The 27,281-nt window shown below is 41.2% G+C and overlaps 2 protein-coding genes across 2 annotated transcripts in view; both read left to right on the top strand.

Moving 5' to 3' along the window:
• The first annotated feature begins 2,056 nt into the window (after window positions 1-2,056).
• Window positions 2,057-27,281, top strand: part of LOC100565447 (cytochrome P450 4B1) — a 39,016-nt gene continuing 13,791 nt past the window's right edge. The window contains exons 1-6 of the mRNA XM_003224430.4: window positions 2,057-2,609; window positions 3,248-3,392; window positions 22,328-22,372; window positions 23,229-23,356; window positions 24,484-24,608; window positions 27,120-27,271. Coding sequence (XP_003224478.1) covers window positions 2,451-2,609; window positions 3,248-3,392; window positions 22,328-22,372; window positions 23,229-23,356; window positions 24,484-24,608; window positions 27,120-27,271 — 754 coding nt within the window. The 5' untranslated portion in view covers window positions 2,057-2,450. The remainder of the gene's footprint in view (window positions 2,610-3,247; window positions 3,393-22,327; window positions 22,373-23,228; window positions 23,357-24,483; window positions 24,609-27,119; window positions 27,272-27,281) is intronic.
• Window positions 4,622-20,087, top strand: LOC134298378 (uncharacterized). Its single transcript, XM_062978329.1, has 2 exons — window positions 4,622-6,657; window positions 12,343-20,087. The coding sequence occupies exons 1-2, from the start codon at window positions 6,141-6,143 to the stop codon at window positions 15,060-15,062; spliced, it is 3,237 nt and encodes a 1,078-aa protein (XP_062834399.1). The 5' UTR covers window positions 4,622-6,140; the 3' UTR covers window positions 15,063-20,087.

The raw sequence follows: 27,281 nt of genomic DNA, 5'->3' as shown, positions 1-27,281 counted from the left end.
TTTCACTTTGATGGCCCCAAACAACATCAGTAATTTTCTCCATCTTTTTCTATTTCTACAGTATTCTTTTAAAGTAGAACAATGAGAACTGTACACAGTATCCCAGAAATAGTTAGATTGTAGATAAGGGCTATATAGCATTGTCATCTTAACTTCTAATCCCTTTTCTAATTATGGCCAACTTAGAGTTTGTCCTTTTTTGCAGCACAATGGATTGCCATTTTCATAGAGACATCTGTGATTCCTAGATCGCTTGCTGCCATATTGAGCCATGCCAGTCAAAGAGGCTGCATTAATTCTATAGTGTAGGTGCACTCTAAGGCAAATTTTTAAATCCTGTGAGCATGATCTTGCCTTATTTCTTTTTTATGTAAATCCAAAACAGGTGCCAGTGTTTTAGAAAAACATTGGTGAACTCAAGGTATTTTTATATTTAAAAAATTTCATTTCTTATAGTATTTGCCATTGCTTTCCTAGCAGTCACTTTTCCAGGGTGTCAGCTTTCCCAATGGCAATACACTGGTCAATATTTTTTAAAATATTAATGACATTTTAGTAGCTAAATAATAGATGCTCCAGTATTATTATTCAATTATAGCAATCCATATTTACATGTACATTATATCTACTGTATACTGTCAGTAATATAAAATACTGTAGTTACTAGTACACACACACATATACACACATTATTTTAATTGTACTTTTCTCCACTTATGTGTTTTTTTAAAAATCGTTTATTATGAAAATTAAATTAATTGTGGGTGTGCCCCTTTTTGTCTCCTGGCAACCAATATTTTTAAACCCAGTCGGCCATTGTAGGATGGTACCGTTGATACTGCTGCTGTTATTTTGATGCAAGGAATTTTGTATTTTCACTGGGTGCCTCTACACCAGGGGTTCCCAAACTCTTTCAGCCTTGGTGCCTTTTGTGAAGCAAAAGTTTCTGGTGGAGCCCCAAAAAAGGTTTATGTATTATAGTAAATATTATGTTATATATAATGTATATATATCAGACATGGGCAGACTTTTTGACCAACATAAACTTAATAGTATTCCAGTGGAAGACCCCAGGGGCCATCCAATCCAACCCCTTCTGCCATGCAGGAAAGGCAAAAGCAAAGCACCCCAACAGATGCCCATTCAGCTTTTGCAATAATAATAATAATAATAATAATAATAATAATAATAATAATAACAACAACAACAATAGGAATAGCCTTAGTGGCTATCTACTTCAACTCCTTTTTTATGATGCAGGAAAAGCACAATAAAAGCACCCCCTGAGTAGTGGAAAGAAAAAAGGCTTTAGGTGGGGGTGAGAGAGGCAAGGAAAAAGGCTTTTGGGGGTGTGGGAGGTGATGAAAAAAGCTTTTGCGGTAAGGGAGGCAGGGAGGGGAAGTAGCAGGAAAAAGGAAGGAAAGCACAGAGCCCCCCCCCCCCCAGCTTCAAGGGCTCTGTGGAGCACACTTTGAGAACCGCTGCTCTACACTGTAAAAATAATGAAGCTTGACACTACTTTAACTGCTATGTTGCAATGCTATATAATCCTGGGGGTCATAGTTTGGTAAGGCCCCCAGTGAAAATCAGCACCCTTTGGAAAAGAAGGATAAGCATCTTTTAACCCTGCTACTCCCATGATTACATAGTATTGAGGCATAGCAGTTAAAGTGATGCAGATTTGCATTAATACTGCTGTGTAGACATTCCCATTGTTGGGAGGTGGGAGAGAGGGGGAGGACACGGTCCGGCAGTGATTTAAAGCAAACCCCATCTGATATCAATGACAGCGGCATATATGGCACTGTGCTTTTCCCTCCTGCATCCCTGCCTGGAGGCATCCTGGAAACAGCCGGACTCGGGGCGCATCCACACGGTGGAATTAATGCAGTTTGACACCACTTGGATCTTCTTGGCTCAATGTGTGGAATCATGGCAGTTGTCGTTTGGTGCTGGCAGAGAGGGCTCCAGACTAGCAGAACTACAACCCCCAGAATGCCATAGCACGAGCCAGGGCAGTTCAAGGGGTGCCAAGCGGCTTTAATTCGGCAGTTTGGACGCGCCCTTCGCCGTGAGTCGGCAGGACTCATCTAGGATGCCGAGCAGAGCACTGGTGCGCTTGACACCGGGGGACCCTGCCCTTCCTCCCGCGGAGACTGAGCTCTGCTTCGGATCAAAAAAGAGGGCTGTTTGTTTCTCTTTCTTTTTAACCCCTTCCCTCGTGGATCTGTTTTCTCTGCCGCAGTCAGTCACCTCTGCTTTCGCAAAGCTCTCCGCCCCCCCCCCTCCCGACCGGGAAATCCTAGGCGGGGTTATTCGTTGGGCGAGGAGCTTTCTTCTTGGGCGAGTCTCTTGCCGGAGGGGGCACTCCAGACCATGTATAAGAGCCCCTGAAGCCCCGGCGCCTCTCCTTCGCTCCCCTTGCCTGTGCCGGCCGCCCTCGCCGCAGCATGGACCTGGCCCGGCTTTGGCACTTGGCTGCCGCCTTTTGCCTGACCTGGCTGCTGCTCAAAGCTCTGCAGCTCCACCGACGACGGAAGGAGCTCCTGAAAAGCCTGAGCAGCTTCCCCGGGCCCCCCGCCCACTGGCTGTACGGTAATATGTTTGAGGTAGGTGCCCGGCCCGCTACAGGCCTGACAGCATTGTATTAGGACTCTGCCACTATTTTTAGTAGGGAGAGTGTTTTTCAAATCAGATATCTGTTAAGACTTGTAACCACATACTACATAAGCTTTGTGCTGGATATTTTTAAACATCAACTTTGCTTTGGGTTTTGCATTGGGCCAGATCTTTAGCTACAGCAGAGTCTCACTTATCCAACACTCGCTTATCCAATGTTCTGGATTATCAAAGCCATTTTTGTAGTCAATGTTTTCAATACATCATGATATTTTGGTGCTAAATTCGTAAATACAGTAATTACTACATAGCATTACTGAGTATTGAACTACTTTTTCTGTCAAATTTGTTGTATAACATGATGTTTTGGTGCTTAATTTGTAAAATCATAACCTAATTTGATGTTTAATAGGCTTTTCCTTAATCCCTCCTTATTATCCAACATATTCGCTTATCCAACATTCTGCCAGCCCGTTTATGTTGAATAAGTGAGACTCTACTGTATTTGAAAATACTGTATTTTGATTCACAGCATTACTCATTATGTTATATTTAAGCACTGTTTGTTTTCATAAAGTCAAGAAAAAATGTCACCTTTAACTTTCTTTACTATCTTGTATTTTTTCAGCTTTTACCCTATTCCGTAGTGTTCAAGAAGACAGAACAATGGATGCTTCTGTATCCATACGCCTTTCCATTGTGGTTTGGGAGGTACTTTGCAAGTGTAACAATCACTCATCCTGACTATGCAAAAACATTACTTGCTAGAGCAGGTAAAACACAGTCTTAATCCATCACTATGAGTATGCATGTGAATGTAAGTCAAAGAACGAACAATATCCAATTGATTCTGATACAACTGTCAAAAAAGCAAGCAAGCAAAAAAAAGTTTGTTTCCAACTATCCACTGGGGCAAAAATGAAAGCTAGGAGTTAATATGATCAATGATACAAGTTGCAGGACCTTTATCTGAAAATCCCAAATGCTCCAAAATCAAAAATTGTTCACATGGGTGACTGAGTGGTGAGACAGAAAGCGTCAGATGAAATATATTATCTAAATATATTTCAATCTGGATTTAGGCAGGTTTGGGCATGGAAACAGTCAGCAAACAGATAGGAAAAGTACACCCAGATCAATACTGCTTAAACCATGTTTTTGGTAGTATCAACCATGGCGTCTTGCTGAACCAGCTCTGTGAGTGGGAAATGGGACTACTGTATACTAATATGATGGTTCTGCACATACTTGCCTGGATAGTTTTAGAAAGAAGCATGGGAAAAATTCTCTTTATTCACAAGGCATTTGAATTGTGGAATTCTACAAGTTTGCATTTTTCCCCCCTGCTATTCTATAAAATGTAAAGCGAGGAAGCATCATTATGCTGATAGTTTCCAGTTCTGTATCTGTGTCATCTGAATCTGACAATGCTGTGTAGATATTCTGAATTGCTATAATAGACTAGAAAAGAGGCCATAAACTGAAGCCAACAAGATAAGGTATTGCGGGTAGCTGGTTCCAGGATCTGGAAAACCAGTGTCCAACCGAGGTAGTATTGAGGATGGCTGCACTTTCTTAGAGGAGCAGAGGAATAGCTTGAGAGGGAAGGAGGACTGCTTTTGATTCAAGAGACCCGGGACTCTTCCACACAGCCCTATATCCCAGAATATCAAGGCAGAAAATCCCACAATGTCTGCTTTTGTTTAAAATGATGTTTATTGAAAATTTTCAATATTACAATTTTGTTGACTAAGGGGTAAGGGGGAGTGGGTGGTGACAGGCGGGATCGGGGAGAGAGTAGGAAGGAGGGGGGGGGAAAGCACAGGGGTTTGGGTACAAATAGGTAGGGTAGTGGGGGTTTGGGCTAAGGATAGGGGAGAGGAAGACTAGGGAGAGCTTGAAGGGGGTATTCGGGAGTGGGAAGGAGCCTGTGTCCAGACTCCTGGCAAAGGAGGCCTATGGGGGGGGGGGGGCGGGGGCGGGGTGGACTTCCAATCTTCTGTCTTCCATTTACATCTTTTGTCAAATTTTCATTTCAATTCTTCTTGTAAGTATTCTTCAAAGTTTGACCTATCTGTTTCTTTTATAGGTCTACCAGTATTTTTTTTATTAAGAAAGGCAATTTATCCATATTTTTAATATCAATCATTTTTTCTAACCACATTGCTTTAGTGGGTGTGGTTGATCCTTTCCAATTTCTGGCTACTGCTATTCTTTCTGCCATCACTAAGTATGTAAAAAAAACTTTTTTATCATCTTTATCCTTCAGATTGTTTGACTCGTCACTATTTTGCATGCCATATAATCCTAATAAGTAATATTCAGGTTTACAATCAAAATCTATTTTTAGAATTTTCTTACATTTCATACGGATTATTTTCCAATAATTTTTAATTTTTTTACAATTCCACCACATGTGGAAATACGAGCCTTTCTGTTCTTTGTACCTCCAGCATTTGTTATCTCAGTTCTTGTACATTAAACCAAGTTTTTTAGGGGTTAAATACCATCTATGTATTGTCTTTAACCAATTTTCCTTGAGGTCTGTGGAATAAGAATATTTTACTTTCTTATTCCAGATATTTTCCCATTCGCTCATGCTTATTGGTCTAAACACATTTCTGGACTATTTCAGCATTGATTCTTTAATTATTTCTGTTTCAGTATTCCATTCTAATTATTTATTATATAATATCGTTATGATTTTCTTATTTCTTTGGAGTAAATTATCCCAGAAACTATTAATTGTATTAAATCCCATTTCTTTATCTTTTTTATAACTTGCTTTCATTTGATGATACTGAAACCAGGAAATGTTCTTATATTCTTTTTGGATCTCCTCTAAATGTTTAACTCCCCCTCGATGGATTGTCACCTTGCAGTGTTGAGGGGGCTTGCGTGTTCTGATGAACCTGTGGGCACAACCACTGGAGTGATGCACTCCCTGGAGTGGCCGCAGGGGAGGTTCCAGACCAAGCACAATCCGAAGACCCAAAGACCTCAACGGCGGAGCAGGCAGAGGATAACATGGTACATGTTACAACGGCTGTGAAGGCGGAAGAAGGCTGCAACAGACTGAGAAGCCACTCTCGTTGTGTTAACCACACCACTGCTGGAACCTCACTCTGTGAAGACTGTGTGTTGACCGGCCGTGCACCGATCTCCACACATTAAAAAAAATCACGCACAGGCATCTTCCAACAAAAATAAAAACAAACCTACAAAAGTCCCATGGCGATCAGCGAGTGGCGACGGGGGCAGGACTGTGAAATCTGGAAGCCCCTAGTCACAGGCTGGCACATGGGCGGTGGATATGGACTCAGTCGTTCTACCTCAAGGACAGAGGCAGTTGAGGAGTCCGGCAGCTGTATCCATGACTGAGCAGCCCTTTTTAGGATCCGCTCTGCTCACCCCACACGGGGAAGGGGCTAGAAAAGGGGCCCTAAACATAGTCTGCCTCTCCTACCCTGACTGGACTGCCGCGTCCAGAGGGGTCACCACTCTGCGGCCAAAAAAGAAAAATGAACTTTGGAACATGGAACGTACGGACACTGTTGGATAACACTGACAGTGAACGCCCCGAACGCAGGACTGCTATCATTGCAAGGAAGCTGGGACGCTTTAAGATCGACATAGCAGCCCTTCAGGAGACCCAGAGAGCAGGAGAGGGACAGCTGAAGGAAGAAAAAGGAGGCTACATCTTCTTCTGGAAGGGACTGCCTGAAGAAGAGCGAAGAATACACGGAGTTGGCTTTGCTATCAGAAACGACCTGGTGAAGCACCTGACTGAAGCACCCACTGGCATCAGTGAACGACTTTCAACCCTCCGAAATAACCTTGCCAAAAACCAACAGGCAACCATCATATGCACCTATGCACCAACTCTAGATGCTGACGAAGACATCAAGGAAAATTTTTACTGTCAGTTGGACACCATCCTATCAGAGATACCTAAGGAGGACAAAATCATCCTCCTGGGGGACTTTAATGCAAGAGTCGGAAGGGACTCCGACCTGTGGCCAGGGATCATAGGAAAATGTCCTGCTCACTTCAAAGGATCAGTCTGAACGCAGATCAGAGATGGCTGCTCTCAAATCCAATCTTTATTGAAGAACACATGACTTTGGAAAAGTCAGGAATGACCCAATGTTTACATACAACTATTTTTATAACTTTTGATGCTACGTAACACCACACGTAAATATCATCATCAAGTCCCACCCCACAATATCACATTACTACTTTACTATTTTCACACACTAGACCAATTACAATTGTTTATACTTTCGGCCCCAAGTTCCCAGGCATATTCTATCTTCTTCTGCCAGGTGCTCCTGGGATTGTTTATGTTATGACTCCCAGTTACAGGGCTGAATTACCAAAGCCCTGTAACTGGGTTCCATGACATGGTGCCCTCCTTTTCTTCGTCCTCCTCTTCGGTTCTTCTTTCATCACAAGCCTGAAACAAAACAATAATTCTATGTGTCCATTTTGTCCAAAGTACCCATATATTTTTTCAGTAAGCTACGATGGAATACAGGGTGTATTTTCCCTAAACTTTTTGGCAATGTCAACTGGAAAGTCACCTCGTTGATAACACCCTGTATTCTAAATGGTCCAATATATTTAGGGCCCAATTTTTTCGAAGGTAGCCCCAGTTTGATGTTTTGGGTACTTAGCCACACTAAATCTCCTTTCTCCAATTTATCACCTTCCACCCTCTTTCTGTCTGCGAATACTTTATACTTTTTATGTGCTTCTTTTAAGGATGCAGTCACTTGACTCCAGCATTCCATCATTTGCGCTTTCCATTTCCCTGCCTCTGTTCCCTCATTCTCTGTCCATCTCGGCAGCTGGGGCAGAGGCTGTATTTCATACCCGTAAACTACCTCAAAGGGGGTTTTATTTGTTGCTGAATGTATAGTCGAATTAAAAGCTAGTTCTGCAAAAGCCAACCACCGAGACCAGTCATTTTGTCTCATGTTAGAGTACATTCGAAGGAACTGCCCAAGTGTCTGCTGAGTACGTTCTACCGCCCCATTTGTCATGGGGTGAAAAGCAGAACTTAAACTCCTTTCTGCTCCTAGCATTTCCAGGAATTTTTCCCAAAATTTTGCTGTGAATTGTACTCCTCTGTCACTGACAATTCTACTGGGACATCCATGCAGTTTGTAAATGTGGTTTATGTACAATTCAGCTAGTTTCTCGGCTGATGGTAGTTTCGTCAGTGCTATGAAGTGGGCCTGTTTAGAAAACAGGTCCAATACTGTCCAAATATAACGATGTCCTTTGCTAACCGGTAGTTCCCCCACAAAGTCCATAGCTACACATTCCCAAGGTCTGGTAGGTTCTGCTACTGTTTGTAATAATCCCATTGGCTTCCCTCCTCTCGATTTATTTCTGGCACAATCATCACATTGAACAACATAATTTTTTATGTCCTTCCTCATCCCTGGCCACCAGCAATGTTTTGCTATTGCTTTTGTTGTTTTTGTAATTCCTGTATGACCAGCGCTCTGGTTGTTGTGAAAACGATGCAAAATCTTGATCCTTAATGTTGCTGGGATATACAGTTTTTTGTTCACAAACCAAAATCCCCCCTTCTGCTCCCCCTGTTCTGCATTGGATGCGATCCACTGGTCTCCTTCATAAGACTGTTTCAGCTCGTTTCCCCAATTATCTTTTCCGTCGAGTTCAACCATAGCAGTGTTCTCTTTTTGGGTTTGTGCTCTTGTCCTGACAGCTAAGCCCCATTGTTTGTCAGAGAATATTGTTCCCTCTTTTGCTGTGGGTATTCCTTCGTGTTGAGGCATGCGTGAAAGAGCATCCGCCAAGACATTCTGCTTCCCTTGAAAAAACTTTAATTGGAAATCGAATCTGCTGAAGTATTGCGCCCATCTAATTTGTTCGGGGGACAATTTTCTAGGAGACTTTAAATACTGTAGGTTCTTATGGTCAGACCAAATTTCAAATGGGATTCCGCTTCCTTCGAGGAAGTGTCGCCAGCATTCTAAGGCTTTTAATATGGCTAGTGCCTCTTTTTCCCATATCGGCCAACATTTTTCAGTTTCGCTGAACTTCCGGGACAAATATCCACAGGGTTTTAAGTTCCCATTTTGATCCTTTTGCAATAGTACTGCCCCATACGCACAGTCTGAGGCATCGCAATGGATTATGAAAGGGCTCCTGATATCGGGGTGTTTTAGAATGGGTCCTTCTGTGAAGCATTCTTTTAGGGTTTCAAATGCCTTTTGGCATTCTGGCGTCCAACTCAGTTTGGCGCCAGGAGCTTTTACTTTTGCTGTCTCTCCTTTCCCTTTTGTTTTTAAAAGCTCAGTAAGGGGTGCAGTTATTTGCGCGAAGCCTTTTATGAAGGATCTATAAAAATTTGCAAACCCCAGAAACGATTGCAATTGCCTCCTTGTTTGAGGCACTCCCCATTCTTTTACATCTGCTACTTTAGCTGGATCCATAGCTAACCCTTCTGGAGATATCCGATACCCCAGAAAGTCAATTTGAGTTTTATTGAATTCACATTTGGACAGTTTTGCGTACAGCTTTGCTTCTCTTAGTCTCTGCAAAACTTCCCGGACCAATTTTACGTGCTTTTCCTTATCTTCAGTTACGATCAAGATATCATCAAGAAATATGAATACCCCTCTGTACAATAACGGGTGTAGTATTTCATTTATAAGCTGCATAAAGCAGCCGCCTCCGTTTTTTAACCCGAAAGGCAAAATTTCGTATTCAAAATGGCCGAATGCGCAGGAAAATGCAGTTTTCCAAGTATCCTCCGGTTTGATCCTTAATTTATGATACGCTTCAATTAAATCCAGTTTAGTAAATATGCTCCCTTTCTTCAATACGGTAATTAAATCCTTGACTAAGGGCATAGGGTATTTATTGTCCTTAGTAATTGCGTTTAAATTTCGATAATCAATGCACAATCTTAGGGAGTTGTCTTTCTTTCTCCTAAATAACACTGGGGCCCCGAGAGGAGAATTGGATGGCTTAATGAAGCCTCGCGCCAGGTTTTTATCAATGTATTTCCTCAATTCCTCCTTCTCCTGCACAGACATGGGATACACTTTTGGTTTGGGTAAGCTTGCTCCTGGGGTTATTTCAATTTCTACTTCTATATTCCTTTTAGGAGGCAATTTACTGGCCTCTTTCTGATTGAAAACATCCACAAAGTCCCTGTATTCAGGTGGCAATAGCTGTGGGTCTATTTCCCCTGCTTCATCTTCCTCGTCCTCCTCTTCTGCAATTTTGCTTATCTCCCATTGCATCTGCTGTTCTTTGAATGCTAGGCTTTTTCCTCTCCAATCTACTTCAGGATTTGCCTGTTCGAGCCATGGTATCCCTAATATTACGTGGTATGTGGCAATAGGGGCTATCACAAAGGATATTCTTCCTTCCCATTTGCCTATTTTACATGGGATTCCTCGTATTTCCTTTGTAGATACTTCCCCAGCAGCGACTGATCCATCTAGCTGCGAAAATGCAATTGGGGAGTCAAGCGCCATCTGCTGGCATTTCAGCGCTCCTGCTAACTCCGGGGTTATGATATTTCTAGAACACCCGCAATCCACAAATGCCTTGCAGGTGGCCCGATTTTCTAGCCCTGAGAGGCAGATTGGCACTACTATCATGCGGTTGTCCCGACTCACCAGTTTTTCTGAAGATTCTGGGGCCTGCACCTCCTCTTCCGCGCGCCTCCCGGTTGCTGGCTTGGGCTTTGGGGCTTTTGGCGGCTCCCCCTTCCGGGCCCAGCATTCTGCTGCTCGATGGCCCGTCTTCCCACATACAAAGCATCCCGGTTTAGGTTTGTTGTCATCTCCTCTGGAGGGAATCCCCGGCCTCCCTCCGGGTCTTTCCTGCTTCCTCGTTTCTCCTCGGCCCCTCGCCACCGGTCTTTGCTGGCCGCTGCCGCTCCTGAAGCGCTTTACTTGGGCCAGGGTGGATTCGACGCGCCCCGCTAGTTGAATCCATCCCTGGAGCGTTTCGGGGTCGTCTCTGTGCGCTGCCCAGCTGAAAATCTCGGGGCGCAGTCCCTCTTTAAATAATTCCACTTTGGTCACTTCAGACCATTCTGGTACCCTTTCCGCGAGGTGAAGGAATTCCTCTGCGTACTCGGGCACTGTTTTGTCCCTCTGCTTTATTCCTTTCAGCTGGTCTCGAGCCCTCAATTGCTCTAGCCGGTCTCTGAACCGGTTTTCCAGTGCGGCGAGGAAGCGGGGCACTGACCTCAGGCATGGGTCGCGTCTGGCATGAAGCTGCACATACCAGCTGGCTGCTCCTCGCTTTAGTGTGTTGCCGATGGCTCGAACCCTGCTTGCCTCGGAGGGGAATGTGTGTGCATTGTCTTCCATGTATCCTCTGATGCTAATTAGAAAAAAGTTCAGTTCATCTGATTCCCCTCCGTATTCTAGTTTGAGGTCTTCCCTTCTAGGCATCCATTCTGCAGCTCGTTGATGCTGTCTGGGAGGCATGGGGAAGGGTTGCATCAGGTTTCCTCGGGCGGCTCCTTGGAACACGCCGCGCCCCACTCCGGTGGTCATTCTGCGCGGCTCCCGAAAGTCTGCCGCCGCTGTCGGCTCTTCCGCCCATCCGCATACTGGCCTTGCTGTAGCCCCCTCATCTCGCCTTTCCTCGTCGTACGGCACATCCTCCTCCTCTTCCTGGATCCCCCGCTCCTCTCCGCCTTCGTCTGCAAATCCACTGGACCCGATCCCTGGCCCCAGTGGCCTTTCCACCCCGACGCCCATTCGGGGGGTTGGGAGCTCTGTTGGAGATGGCGGCCTCAGAGTTCCCAGGGCTCGCTGACGCTCCACTTCTCGCGCCATTCTGTCCCGGAACTCCAGCTCCCGCCAGTATTCCTCATCTCCCTCGTCCCTTGCCGCCACGGGACTCTGCGTTGAAGCTCCCCTCTGGCTCCAATCGCCTCCTTTGCTTGGCTCTCTCTCGGCGCCATATCGGATGTGCTCTTTTTGGAGATTCTCTTCCAATATTGGCACTATTCTCCCCACGGTATCCGACAGCCTGGATAAGTGAGTTTCCAGGATGGATAACCGCAGGGCCACGGTCTCCGGCATGCTTCCTCCAGATCCCCAACTGGTTTCTGCCGCCGCCGGAACGCCTCTTCCCCCTCTGGGAATCCTCTGGGTCACGCCGTCCGGCTTGGGGTACCCCGTAGAGGAAGCTATGGCTTGCAATGTCTCTTCTGCCAACGGCAGAGCTCCCAGCGGAGGCCCCTTTGCTCCGTCATGGCTTTGATCTCCTTCCCTGCTCATTATCACTTCACTGCAAATTTGCAGGAGGGTGAGAACTGGATTCCTGACTTAATTGTCCTGCTCACTTCAAAGGATCAGTCTGAACGCAGATCAGAGATGGCTGCTCTCAAATCCAATCTTTATTGAAGAACACATGACTTTGGAAAAGTCAGGAATGACCCAATGTTTACATACAACTATTTTTATAACTTTTGATGCTACGTAACACCACACGTAAATATCATCATCAAGTCCCACCCCACAATATCACATTACTACTTTACTATTTTCACATACTAGACCAATTACAATTGTTTATACTTTCGGCCCCAAGTTCCCAGGCATATTCTATCTTCTTCTGCCAGGTGCTCCTGGGATTGTTTATGTTATGACTCCCAGTTACAGGGCTGAATTACCAAAGCCCTGTAACTGGGTTCCATGACAGGAAAAGACGGGGTCGGAAACAGCAACTCGAATGGCATCTTGCTTCTCACCAAATGCGGAGAGCACAACCTTGTCATCACCAACACGCTCTTCCACCAGAAAAACAAGCTCAAGATATCATGGAAGCACCCTCGGTCAAAGCATTGGCACCTCTTGGACTATGTTATTGCACGTGCCAGAGACCGCCGCGATGTGCTTCTCACAAGAGCCATGACAGGTGCTGATGACTGCTGGACGGACCACAGGTTAATCCAATCCACGATGGCTATCAAGATCGTCCCCCAATGCAGACTCCAAGGAAGAAAAACAAGGCGCAAAATGAACACCCAAGCCCTTCTGGAGCCTTCCAAACGAGCCCTTCTCCAAACAACACTCAAGGATCATCTACCCACAGAACACCCTGAAAATGTTGAGGAACATTGGAACAAACTGAAGACCTCCATCATCACAGCCTGCGAAGAAACCATTGGATACCAAACTAAGAAACATCAAGACTGGTTTGATGATAACGACAAAGAGATCCAACAGCTAATTGATAGCAAAAGGAAAGCCTTCCACACATGGCAGAGAGACACCAACTGTGCTGCCAAGAAAAAGATCTATGCCAGTGCAAAAGCTGAGGTCCAAAGAAGGACCAGAGAACTCAAGAACATCTGGTGGACAAAGAAGGCTGAAGAAATCCAACACCTTGCAGATACCCATGACTCTCAGGGATTTTTCAAAGCCACAAAGATCATTTATGGACCAAGAAACCATCGCTCATCCCTACGCTCATCAGATGGACCCACAGTTCTGAAGGACAAAACATCAATTGCACCACATTGGGAAGAGCACTACCAGAACCTGCTGAATCGCAGCTCCAATGTGGCCGAAGAGACCCTCTCACAAATCCTGCAACAACAAACCAGGGATGAGCTTGCAGCACTGCCTAGTTTGGAAGAAGTCAGCAATGCCATCAGCCAACAAAAAAACAACAAAGCCAGCGGACCTGATGGGATTCCTGCTGAAATCTTCAAAGAAGGTGGACCTGAGCTGATACAACAACTCCACCAGCTCATTGAAAAGGTGTGGATGACCGAGAAAATCCCAGCAGACTTCAAGGATGCCACCATCATCACCCTTTTCAAGAAAGGGGACAGAACACACTGCGGGAACTATCGTGGTATCTCCCTTCTAACCTTCGCCAGGAAAATCCTCACAAGAATCCTTGCAAACCGCCTTCTCCCTGTCTCAGAAGACACCCTCCCAGAATCCCAGAATGGCTTCCGCCCCTCCAGAGGAACAGTGAACATGATCTTCACTGCACGACAGCTCCAAGAAAAATGCAGGGAACAAAACCAACCTCTGTACATGGCATTCATTGACCTTGCAAAGGCATTCGACACATTGAATCGCAGCGCTCTCTGGACCATCCTCCAAAAGATCGGGTGCCCTGACAAATTTGTGAACATCCTGCGGCTCCTCCATGATGACATGATGGCAACAGTCTTGGACAGCAACAGCTCCCAAAGTGACCCATTTAAGGTGGGATCAGGTGTCAAGCAGGGATGTGTTATTGCCGCTACCTTATTTTCCATCTTCATCGCTATGATACTTCACCTTGTTGATGGGAAGCTTCCCACCGGAGTGGAAATCTTCTATCGGACAGATGTCAAGCTATTTAACCTCAGCAGACTGAAAGCCAAAACCAAGGTCACCACAACATCTGTTATAGAACTCCAATATGCTGAGGACAACGTAGTCTGTGCGCATTCAGAAGAAGACCTACAAGCCACTCTAAACACCTTCGCAGAAGCATACGAGAAGCTCGGCCTCTCACTGAACATCGTGAAAACCAAAGTGCTCTTCCAACAGGCACCAGCTAATCTCTCTGCAAAGCCAGGAATACAGCTTAACGGTGTAACATTAGAAAATGTTGACAATTTCCGCTACCTTGGCAGCCACCTCTCCACAAAAGTCAACATCGACACTGAAATACAACACCGCCTGAGCTCTGCGAGTGCATCATTTTTCCGTATGAAGCAGAGAGTGTTTGATGACCGGGACATCCGTAGAGATACCAAGGTGCTTGTTTACAAAGCCATTGTCCTCCCAACCCTGCTCTACGCCTGCGAAACGTGGACTGTCTACAGACGTCACACCAAATTCCTGGAGCATTTCCATCAGCGTTGCCTCAGGAAAATCCTGCAAATCTCTTGGGAAGACAGGCAGACAAATGTCAGCGTGCTGGAAGAAGCAAAGACCACCAGCATTGAAGCGATGCTCCTACGCCATCAACTCCGCTGGACTGGCCACGTTGTCCGAATGCCCGATCACCGTCTCCCAAAGCAGTTACTCTACTCCGAACTCAAGAATGGGAAACGGAATGTTGGTGGGCAGGAAAAGAGATTTAAAGATGGGTTCAAAGCCAACCTTAAAAACTGTGGCATAGACACTGAGAACTTGAAAGCCCTGGCCCTTGAGCGCTCTAATTGGAGGTTAGCTGTAACCAGCAGTGCTGCGGCGTTCGAAGAGGCACAAGCGGAGGGCTTAAGGGAGAAATGTGCCAAGAGGAAGGAGCGTCAAGCTAACCCCGACTGGGACCGCCTTCCACCTGGAAACCGATGTCCTCACTGCGGGAGAATATGCGGGTCAAGAATAGGTCTCTTCAGCCACCTAAGAACCCACCCCGAAGACACCAAGGATGGAAGACAATTGTCCTCGAGCTACGAGGGATCGCCTAAGTAAGTAAGTAAGTAAGTAAATGTTTAACTTGTGGCATGTCTGTGGTTGTGATTGACCTCTTAAGAATCTCTCTATATGTCGGCCAATTATTCCATCCTAATAATCTCCGTTGGTTAGCTTCTATTGGGGAGAGCCAAAGCAGGGTTTTCTCATAGAAATGTCTTTTATATTTTTCCCAAATTTTGATCAGAGATGATCTGATCAAATGATTTCCAAAATTATTTTCTGCCTTAGTTTTCCCATACCATAGATACCTGTGCCAGCCCTGCCTCAAATCGTGTCCTTACGCAATCAGTTACCCAATCTAGGGCGCACACCTCATGATATAGTTGTAGGTCTGGGAGACCAAAACCTTCTTTTATTTTGGCGGTAATCATCGTGGTAAATTTGATTCTGGGTTTTTTGTTTTTCCATATAAACTTGGTTATTTCTCTATTCCAATCTTTAAACAATTTAGCACTTCTGATAATAGGTATATTTTGAAACAAATAGAGTAATTTAGGTAATACGTTCATTTTAATTGTTGCGATTCTTCCCATAAGTGATAAGTTTAAATTCTTCCAATTATCCAAATCTTTTTTTAATCTCTTTCCATTTTACCCTGTAGTTAAGTTCGAGTAATTGGTTGTTTTTATTGGCTATCCCAATTCCCAGGTACAGTAGAGTCTCACTTATCCAAGCTAAACGGGCCGGCAGAAGCTTGGATAAATGAATATCTTGGATAGTAAGGAGGGATTAAGGAAAAGCTTATTAAACATCAAATTAGGTTATGATTTTACAAATTAAGTGCCAAAACATTATGTTATACAACAAATTTGACAGAAAAAGTAATTCAATACGCAGTAATGTTATGTTGTAATTACTGCATTTACGAATTTAGCACCAAAATATCATGATATATTGAAAACATTGACTACAAAAATGGCTTGGATTATCCAGAAGCTTGGATAAGCGAGGCTTGGATAAGTGAGACTCTACTGTACTTAATTTTTTCCGTTATATCCAATCCTGATATCTCTTTTAATTCCTCCTGACTTTTTATTGACATGTTTTTAGTTAGGATCACTGTTTTCTTTTTATTAATTTTGAAACCTGCCAAAGTGCCAAATTCTTCCATTCTTTTAGCCAATCTTTGATTTTAACTTTTGGGTTTTCAACTGTACAATTACATCATCTGCGAATGCACGGACCTTTATTTCTTGCTTATCTAATTTAATGCCTGTTAAAATTTCCTCTTTTCTTATTGATCATAATAAAATTTCTAATGTAAAGATGAAAATTAGGGGAGATAATGGGCAACCCTGTCTAGTTCCTTTTTATTTCAAATTCTTCTGTTACTTGTCCATTTACTCTGATTTTGGCTTTTTGTTGGTCATAAATTGCATTAATTCCGTTTTGAAATTGTATTCCCATGTCTAATTCGTTTAGTAATAATTAAAAAAAATCCCAATTAACATTATCAAAGGCTTTCTCGGCATCCAATGATAGAAAGCCCACTTCTTTTTGATGATTTTGGTCATAATATTCTATTGCATCTACTATTATTCGAACATTATCTTTAGTACTACGATTTGGAAGGCAGCCTGTTTGGTCGTCTGCAATCCAGTCTCTCAAAAATTCGGTAAATCTATTAGCCAGTATTTTAGTAAAAATCGGTATTTAATAGCGAAATGGGTCAGTAATTTTTAACATTGCTTGGGTCCGATTCTTCTTAATGTATCAAAATGATTTCTGCTACTGTACACAAGTCTGGTATAATTTTGTCAGTGAGTGCCTTATTCATTATTTTTTTTAAAAAAATTGAATTGTCTCCTCTTGGTCAATTTTATAGAACCCAGCTGTAAATCCGTCCAGACCTGGGGATTTATTTGCCTCTAATTTTTTGATAGCCTTTTTAATTTTTTCAACAGTAATTTCCTTGTTTAAGTTTAATCTTTGGTTATCCGAAATCTTTTGTAATTTTTGGTTACATAAATACTCTATTAACTCCGGGTTAATTTGATCTTTTGTGTATAGATTTTTATAAAATTTTCCCAAACTCTTCCTTTATCTCCTCATCTGTATACACTTCGTTCTCATGTGTTTTAATTTTTATAATGTGTTTTTTTATTTCTTATTAATCTTGCCAGCCATTTACCTGGCTTGTTGGCATTTTTAAATGTGTTTTGTCTTGCCCATTTTAATTGGTTAGCCAGCTTTTCTAATTCCCATTTTTTTCTGTTTATGTAGTATTTCTAATTGTTTTAAAATGTTATCGTCTCCTGGTTTTTCCTTTGTTTCAATCTCCTTTTGTAATTCCTGTAATTTTTATTTTTTATTCTGTTTTTCCATGCTCTGTGCCGTATGAAAAGTCCTCTAGTGACTGGTTTATATGCGCCCCAAATTATTTGTGGGTTGGTACCTTGGTTATCGTTTAACTGAAAGTATTCTTTGGTCATTGATTTAATCTTATCTATCTCTTTATCATGTTTAATCATATTATCATCTAATCTCCAGTTTGGAGAAACTCTTTTATGATTAATTTCCATTATTAGTGGGCTATGGTCTGAGAAATCTTTTGCAAGAATTGTTATTTCATTTACTTTTGTTTTTTAAATAATTTTTATTGAATTTTTCAAAAGCAAAAATAAAAGCCACTTTAGTGGACAAAGGAGAAGATGGGGAGATATGAAAGGGAAAGGAAGTGTAGGGGAAAGGGTGTGAGGACAGGATAGGTAGGGTTTAGGGAGGACAGATCAGGGAAAAGGGGATGGGAAAATTGGGGTTGTTGCTTGACTTCCTTTCTTCTCTATGATGGCATCTTTCTGTTTGTTTAAATCCAATGTTAATATTCTTTACTTCATACATCTTCTATAATATACTCATCACTTTCTGTTTGTGGGCGTTATATCCATATTTTGATTTTTTCCCCTTTTTTCATCCAATTTCTTACTGACATCTAGTCCATCTTACTTTTCAGTTTATTCTGTGTTATTAATAGTATAAAGGTTAAATGATCCACATTCATTATATCCCATACTTCCTTTTTCCATTCTTCCTCTCTTGGTATTGTTTTCTGTTTCCATAGTCTGGTGAGTAAAAATCTGGCAGCTGTTGACAGGTACATCAATATTTTGTCTTCGTTTTTTCCCTATTGTATATTGGTCATGCCCAATGAGAAATATTCTGGTAGTAATGGTATTTTTGTTCTCAGAATTTTTTGACAGTTATCATGGATCCCTCTCCAATAGGGTTTTATCTTCTCACAGGTTCACCATGTATGCATATACGATACTTGCAGTTCGAAAACATGCAAATGTGAATAGATCAATACGTACCGCTCCGGCGGGAAGGTAACAGGGCTCCATGAAGTCATGCCGGCCACATGACCTTGGAGTTGTCTATAGACAATGCCGGCTCTTCGGCCTAGAAATGGAGATGAGCACCAACCCCCAGAGTCGGTCACGACTAGACTTAATGTCAGGGGAAACCTTTACCTTTTACCTAATATTTTGACCTTTAGCAAATTTCAATATTTTCTTTGGAGTCAGATGCCACTGATAAAATGTTTTATTTCATTTACCTTTGTAACTAATATTTTAGATGTCCAAATCATATCGATTCTGGACCATGACTTTTGTCTGTTTGAATAAAACGTGAAATCTTTTTGATTAGGGTTTCGTATTCTCCATATATTCTGTAAATCATATTCTTCTTTTAGTTGTAGGAAATTGTTTGGGAGGGAATTTTTTTTCTTTTTTGTTTTGTTGTTTTATCCAAATTGTTATCTAAAACTCCATTGAAGTCTCCCATGTACCATTCATACATAAATGTTACAAATTAAGATAGTTTCTTATCCTAAAACTATTTTAACTGCGATAATCCTTCCTTCCTGATCTCTGAATTTTTCTTCTGGTTTAAACTTTTCATCTATATATACGGCTACTCCTCCTTTTTTAACATCTAGAAAATGATATACTTTGCCTAAACTGGTATTTATTAGATACTTGGAATGTTTTTGAGCAATGTGGATTTCCTGCAAAGCAATAATATTGTAATTATTTTTTCTTAGATAATTATAAATTCTTTTTCTTTTAGTTGGTGCATTCAGACTCTTAATAATGTTCGAAAAAATCTGATTGTGTGAAACTACTCATTTGGAATATCTTCAATCTACTCTTCCTCTTCCTCTTCAGTTAAATCCTCTGACTTCTCTCCTTTGGTAAAGGGCATCTGACCTTCATAGTCTTTCCGCGGGGAACAATATCCTATTTTTTGGGGTTTTTTAAATTTTTCCCTCCACTTGCTGATTGTGGAATTTGCTTCTGAGCAATGTCTTTCTTGAGTTTTCTATAAAACTCATCCCTCTTTTCTTCCATTTTTATCCAGATCTTTTCCCCATTATAGGTTAACATTAGTTGTTGGGTTTACTCTATTGTAACACAGGATCTCATCTCTTGAACTTTTTTTGACGAAGTGTACAATAACATCTCTGGCCACTTTATTTATTTATTTTTTTGCGTAGCTGGTGTGGATTCTGTAGGCTCTATCAATTTGTCCCACTGCTTCCTGTTCAGAGCATTGTAGAATCTTAGCTATTAATTGATCTATAATAGATTTAATATTCTCTGTGGATTCCTCTTGTATGTTTCAGAACCTTAGTTGATGTTCTGTTTTGTTTTGTTCAATTCTTTCTTGCATTTTCTCCAATTTAGTGCTTTTAGCTTCAACAGATTCCACTTTTCTTTGCAATTTCCCCTGTGTTTTCTCCATCTTTTTGTTTTCCATCTTTAATTCTTGAATTTCCTGTGAATTTTTTATTACTTCAGTTTTAATGGAACCTATTTCCTCTTTTAATACCTTCTTAAGGTTGGCCATGTCATCTTGTAATATCTTTTGTTGTATGTCTTGTTTAATTGCAATTGCATGAACCTCCTTTTGTAAGAAATCTTGCTTTTCTGATATTTTATGAATTTCCCGCAACAATTCTCTCATATTGGTATCCTCTGGTATTGAATTTCTTCTTGGCAGGATCTTTAAGTCTTTTGGATCTTTCCCTCTAGGTGTCGTCATTTTGTTGTTTTCCACCGCCTTTATTTTTATCGAGTTAGATGATATAATCTTTTTATAATTTCATGAATTAAAGTACACGATCTCTGAAAGTCTTCACCTACTCAAATAAAATTGCAATTTTACTTAATATAGTTAATATAATCAATTTTGGTTAAAAATGAAGCTTTAGCTTATATTTATTCTTAGAGTTATTGGATAATTTAATTGATTATTCTTTTGCGGTGCAACTAATCAATAATATTATAATATTCAATTCTACAAACTATATTTCTTAATTCATCCAAATATCGATATTTTCTATTAGGGTTGATCTATAACTATATTCAATAATTTATAGCTGTATTTCATAATCTCAGCAATTAATTGATTTAGTAAGCAATGCTAGATCTTTATATATAGGTAATCCTTTCCTCACCATCACTTGTATCTTTTTTTCCATTGCTCTGTTGTTTCCTCTCTTCTTTCCTCCCAATTCCTTAGATTAGATTCTTTTATGATAGTCCTTTCACCCGGTCCACTCGGTCTGCGCTTCTCTCAAACCTTCTTCCGTGAATTCTCTTTTGAGTTTATCCTTCCCTTTCTATTTAATTTCCTCTCTGCCATATACTTCTTTCTCGAGCAGTGTTCCCCTCCTTGTTTCTGTTCGCTCTGCAACATGACTCGTTGATGTGTGTATCTTTTTTTTGGCTCCCCCTTCTGCTTCCTGTTTCTGGATAGTCTTCTGCGTCACTGGCTTGAGCTGTGGACTCCTCCCCAGCTCTTGCGCGGTTTCACCTTCCAGGAGGGAGCCTTCTAAGACACAACAATCGCAGTGCCAAGGTCAGTGATTCTTTCCTATGGCGGACTGTCTTCTGAGGGAATCTGCTTCTTTCAAGGAAAGGTTGTTTCCCTTAGTAATAAAATTGCTGCTTTGCTCGTGTTCAACTATATCCTCTGTTTCTCCGTTCGTGAGCTAGGGGATTATAATACGGGGCTGGGGCATAATTAGAAGGGAGGTAGGGTATGTGAGGAATATCTGGTGGGTTATATGCAGTAGAATTTTATCAAGCAATTAAATTCTCCTTTTGTTAGGAAAATACCAGTTATCGCCAAAATAGGTTCTATCTTTGCCGCATCTCTGGCCTCTTTAGCTTAAATCAGCTGGAATTGGGATATCCGCTTCTAATTTCTATTTGGAAACATATCCTCTTCTTTGGAAGATGAAGAACCAAGTAATATCATTTGGAAACTTACATTTCCTTATCCAGAACCCCCTGTCTTCCAGAATTTCTTGCCTTTGTGTTCATCATCTTTGTTGAAATGAGCGCGACACTCGGCTTGTCCTCTGCTTCACGAACCGTGCCTTGCTTTGTCTGGGTTCCCGGATCCACTCAACCCTTCACCCTTGAGGGATAAACAATTTTTGGGGTCATCGGGTGTGCCCTGCTGACTTAGCAACCCCTCCCATATTGATCCACGGTGAGGGGCTGAGCCGAAGGCTCAAACCAGGCGCGACATCGAGTGATTCACCAGGAGCTCTGGAGAATCGTGTCCATCGCCATAAGTGCCCACCAGAAATATCCCACAATGTCTGCTTTGAACTGGATTATCTGAGTCCACATTGGCATATATTACAGTTTAAAGCAGATAATGTGAGATTTTATTCAGCTGTGTGGAAGAGGCCTCAGGGCCCTTCCAGACAGGTCCTATATCCCAGGGTCTGATCCCTGGTTTTCTGCTTTAAACTGAGTCCACACTGCCAAATAATCTTAAAGGAAAGTAAGGTACTTTCTCACTGGCTGCCTCCCAACTTTTGAATGTCTTCCAAGGCAGATGAGATTGTATTTCTGTCAGTGCTAGATCAAAATGCCTCTTTCCCTCACAGAGATTTTGGTCTGAATACAATTGCTAGTCCCTGCTACTGACCCATTCAATTATCAGCTAAGTACTAACTACATCTAAAAACAGTAAAGCCATTTTTTAAAAAATGAAACCTTTTGTTTTTTTATATAGTATATGCTTAAAAAGTAAATGCATTTAGTCTTAAGTTTCAATTGAATTTGTCATTTGTTCGTTCTCTGGTTGAATGGCTCATATGCATGATATTTTGCATTTCTCTGATAACATATTGTTATTTATACTATCCTGGGAATATTTTTGATAAAGTGGTTTAAGGGTTTGAGAAATGATGAAGGGATAATTTCATTCTCTGTGTTCTTATTAACTTTTTTTTACAGATCCGAAGGACAGGCTAACTTATCCAAGCATGATCCCATGGATTGGTATGTATAATATTTAAGGACTTTGTCATAAAGCAGTAACTGAAGGCAGTTTTAAAAAAACTTATTTAAATAACATAGCTAATAGGTTTTCATTCTAGGTCTATTGGTGCAGATATTCCATAGCTAGAGAGCTCTGATAAAGGGAAGCTACTCTTCATCTGCTCTTCATTTGTTTAAACTTCTTTGAAATGTATATTGAAAAATCATATCAAAATATAATAATAATAATAATAATAATAATAATAATAATAATAATAATAATAAATAATTTTATTTTTATACCCCGCCCCATCTCCCCGAGGGGACTCAGGGCAACTTACATGGGGCCAAGCCCAGGCAATAAGCAATATAAAACTCAGCAATAAAAACAAATCATAAACAGATAAAATCACATATACCAATAAACAATAAGCACACTTTAATAAAAACCTGGGTTGGCTTCTAAAAAGGATAGTGGGCCAGAAAAGTGCAAATAGTTTTATACAGTACAGATTAGGAAAGAGGTAGGTACCAGGTACCATAAAGGTAATTGCCTACTTTGGAAATGGTGCTCAAATTATCATGTTGGGTACTCGTATGGATATTTGATATTTCAATGTCTCTAATTATTATATTGGGAATCCTTTGGTCCAGTTATTTTACGAAGTGAGTTAGGTAAGGCAAAACAAAATTTATCAGTGCTGTAAACTGCAGTGATTAGTGGAGAGTGTCCTGTTTGAATATATGAAACTATATTTGCTTTGATCGTGCTTTTCCTGCATGCTGGGACGGACTGGATGGCCCATGTGATCTCTTCCAACTTTGGGATTCTATGATTCTATTTATACACTGACAAGATCTGTTTGTGTTTCCCTAGGAAAAGGCTTGCTGGTCTTAGACGGACCAAAGTGGGCACAGCATCGAAAACTGCTTACTCCAGGTTTCCACTATAACATTTTGAAGCCCTATGTGACACTAATGGCAGAGTCTACCAAAGTGATGTTGGCAAGTGGTTTTATAGGAAATGTTTTACCTTATATCTTGGTAATAGCTCTATTGGTGACGATGTTGCTGTGAAAAATACCTCAATTACTACATCTGCCTTCATGAAAATGTTAAGGCATGGTTCATGGAAATCTAGCTTATTCTTCAGATGTGCAGATCAACCTCTGCTAAGAAGCCAGGCACAAATCAAAATCTTAACTCATGCTTTACTGTGGGCTTACAAACACTATCTGGCAAAAGTGATGAACTACAAAGCGGGGGCGGGGGGGGGGCACTAAACATGATTTATTTAGTAACCTACGATATGAATTATGACTTAAGTAACAAAACATAGATAACATTGTGTGTTCTTGCATGGCACAGAGTTGGACTGGATGACACGTGATGTCTTCCAGCTCTATGATTCTGTGATTCTGTGAACATAAACCATGGCTTATGATATACACATAACAAATGCTTAAAACAGTAGTTAGTTTTTGGATTTTAGATTTTACCACAGGGGGCAGAATAATTTCGATCTCTAGAAAATGGTGGATGGTTAGTCCAAGCAATCCAGGGCAGCATGTTCAGTAGCAAGGAAAACTGGGAGTTACAGTCCAACCAAATCTAGAGATCTGCATGCTTTCTTTCTCTCCACTACAAAACCACTAGGGAGGGAGACTATTTGCATCCTAGGAGAAATGCCTGGAGAGCCTTCAAGCAATTGCTGAAAATGTCTCCTCTCATGAATAGCAAAAAGGTGACCCATACAAGTGGTCTATGGGCCGGGTTGTTGTGTGTTCCAGAACATGGCCATACAGTCCGAAAAACACACAACAACCCTGTGATTCCGGCCATGAAAGCCTTTGACAACACATCGGTCTATGGGCCCTTCCACATAGTCATATAAAACAGAATATCAAGGCAGATCATCCACAATATCTGCTTTGAACTGGGTTTTCTGGGTCCACACTGCCATATACAGTAATGCAGTTCAATGCAGATTTTATACATCTGTGCGGAAGGGGCTTATGTAGCCTACATAGAGAGGTGGTCAAAACAGGACTACCAGCAGTTGGTATTGAGATTATAGTTCCTAAAGATTGAAAGCAACATGAATTTAAATTATTTTCCATCTCTTGATTTAGGATAAATGGGAACAGTTGATCATACAGCAGAACTCAGTAGAGCTCTTTGAACATGTGAGTTTGATGACGCTTGAAATTATCATGAAATGTGCCTTCAGTTATAACACCAATTGTCAACTGGACAGGTTAGTACTGGTTAAACTTCAATTACCTGCAAAAGCTCATCTTATTGGCTTGAAATGCACTGAGTAGTGATTATAACAACAACAACAACAACAACAACAGCAACAACAACAACAGCAACAACAACATTGTTCTTGTATCCTGCCCCATCTCCCCGAGGGGACTCGGGGCAGCTCACATGGGGACCAGGCCCAACAATATACAATAAAATACAACAATATAAAATACATATCAATCACAGCAAGTTAATACATCAAAAATTATAAAACACATCATAAAATAAAAGTGTAGCCAGTGGCCAAGTGTGACCTAATGGCATTTCAATCTTCAAACTTGGAGGGGAGAAATAACATTATAATTGTGCAATTTATTTATTTATTTATTTATTTATTACATACATTTATACCCCGCCCTTCTCCCCGAGGGGACTCAGAGCGGCTTACATTCTGCCACGCGGGCCAGCAACAAATATACTATAAAACAAGACAATTAAAACATGATAAAAAGTATACAAAAATTAAAACGCTGCAAGGCAGCGATGTTGCACCATCCTCAGTCATTCAATACTGCTACAATTACAGATTTGCGACCCGATTACATCAGCCAATGAGCTTATTCGCTGAATGCCTGGGCGCAGAGCCAAGTTTTTAGTTTTCTTCTAAATCCCAGGAGGGATGGGGTTTATATTAGGAGTACTAATCATATGGACCAGTAGTAAAAGTGCAGGAGACTAGGAAATAGGTCAAGATAAGGACTCAATCAACTGTTCTTCTCAATTAAAGGTGGCTTGAAAAAACCAAGTTTTCAATTCTTTTCGGAATGTCATCAGTGTGGAGCCTAATCTGATACTCCAAATACCTGTCCTAAATTTATCTTCCACTTCCCACACAATAGTTCACTAATGTGAAATCAGAGCTTGAAACATTACTTATTTGGACTGTAATACCCAGAATCCAAGGCCAGATGAGGGATTTATAGGTATGAATCAAAGAAATGATTTTTCCAAGTTCTGCAATCAGCTATATTTACACAAATGTTTGGAAGGACTAAGGAAAGCTTCTCTGTTCTAACACAGCATAGATTTCTATTCTCTGGAGTGTCTACACCAGCTTAATAAATCAGATGCAGTTTAAAATTTTCTACCTCAGACCTGCCTTGGACGACTTCTCTTTCAACACTCTTAGTTGCAATATACTGCACTGACATTGTATGGATGGCCACACATTTTATTTGCCCAAATTCAGAATAGGACCACTTTCCCCCTCCTTTTCCTTCATAGCTGGGCTCAGCTGCCACTCACTTCCCAGCTCAACCCAGCTATTAATGAGACCTACAGTGAAGGAGAAAATCTGGGCCCTTATTATAGAAAATGCAAAATGTACTGTCATTTCAGTGTTGCCAAAATATCACCACTATCTTCCCTGTCAAGCATTTCCTTGGCAGAGCCCCATTTGCTGTGAGACCAGAATAAGACATGAATAAATCATGGGATTAAGATAAAGGAGTCGATTGTAATTTCCTCTCACTGTTGATCTAATGGCTGGGCACTTTATTCTGACCTCAGAGAATATGACTTTGTAAATGGGCCTCTGCTGAAAATGTGCAGTGACAGCGCTTTGGTAACAAAAACAACAACAACAACAACAACAACAGTAACAACAAAGACAATTTATTTTGCCTTTTCTACAGTGAAGACTCTGAACTACAGTGTTCCCTCACTCCTTCGCAGTTCACTTTTCATGGATTTGTTGTTTTGCAGTTTTTCAATAAACTCTAATAGAACATTATAAATCATAAAAATTTACTTTGCAGATTTTCACTTGTTGTGGGTCGTTCTGGAACAAAACCTCCGCGATAAGTGAGGGAACACTACACATACACTACACTTACAACACACCAACCCCCCCCCCCCCCCCGGTGTCATGATGCCACCCTGTCCTAGATCATCATACTAGAAAATCATTTTTAATTTGGAAACTGTGAAGCAAAAGGCAAGATTGTAAAAATGCATTAATGCCTTAAAGAAGCACTTCTGTTAAAATGGTGATACATTCTGTATTTCTATATGAAAGTGACACCTCCACATTTCCACATGTCTCATTAAAATCACTTCGACACCTGGAAATGCACACAAATTTATAAATTTTCTTCTTAAATATTAAAGAAAAATAAAAGTAAGTTTTTATACATAAAGGCTGTGGCAGCAAGTCTCAAAGGAATAGTGTTGTTTGTTTATAGTAGTAACAGCTAAACATTCAGAGTTCCCTTTAAAAAAAACTTGAAACATTATTATTATATTTATTTATACCCTCCTTTTTCTCTCCACAAGGAAACTCATTGTCTGTTTTGCATACAGCATTAGAATCCCAAGTGCTTATTTAATGACACAATTCAGAGTTGAATAAGACTTATTCTGACATAAAAATGTTTAGAATTGCAGTCACTTTAAGACTTTATGACATTGAGAATGTTTGAGGATTTAAAACCATGTGATTTCCTTATTTGACCCTCAGGGAGAACTCCTATGTCAAAGCGGTCTTTGAACTTTGCTCCTTGGTATTTGAGAAATTATTCTCCATCTTTGGCCACCATGATGTGACATACTGGTTTACTCCGCAGGCATATCGGTTTCGGAAAGCTTGCAAGGTCGCTCATCGTCATACAGGTTCTCTTCC

The sequence above is a fragment of the Anolis carolinensis genome, chromosome 4, assembly GCF_035594765.1.
Source record: "Anolis carolinensis isolate JA03-04 chromosome 4, rAnoCar3.1.pri, whole genome shotgun sequence".
Taxonomy (NCBI): Eukaryota; Metazoa; Chordata; class Lepidosauria; order Squamata; family Dactyloidae; genus Anolis; species Anolis carolinensis.
Note: the sequence above shows the minus strand (reverse complement) of the source record. Positions and strands in the feature narration are given on the sequence as shown.

Bases quoted from the DNA above. Each gene is read 5' to 3' on its own strand.
- LOC134298378 (XM_062978329.1), top strand. From the start codon at position 6,141: ATGAACTTTGGAACATGGAACGTACGGACACTGTTGGATAACACTGAC. The intron at 6,658-12,342 runs GTCCTGCTCACT...TGACAGGAAAAG, and splicing joins GCCAGGGATCATAGGAAAAT to ACGGGGTCGGAAACAGCAAC.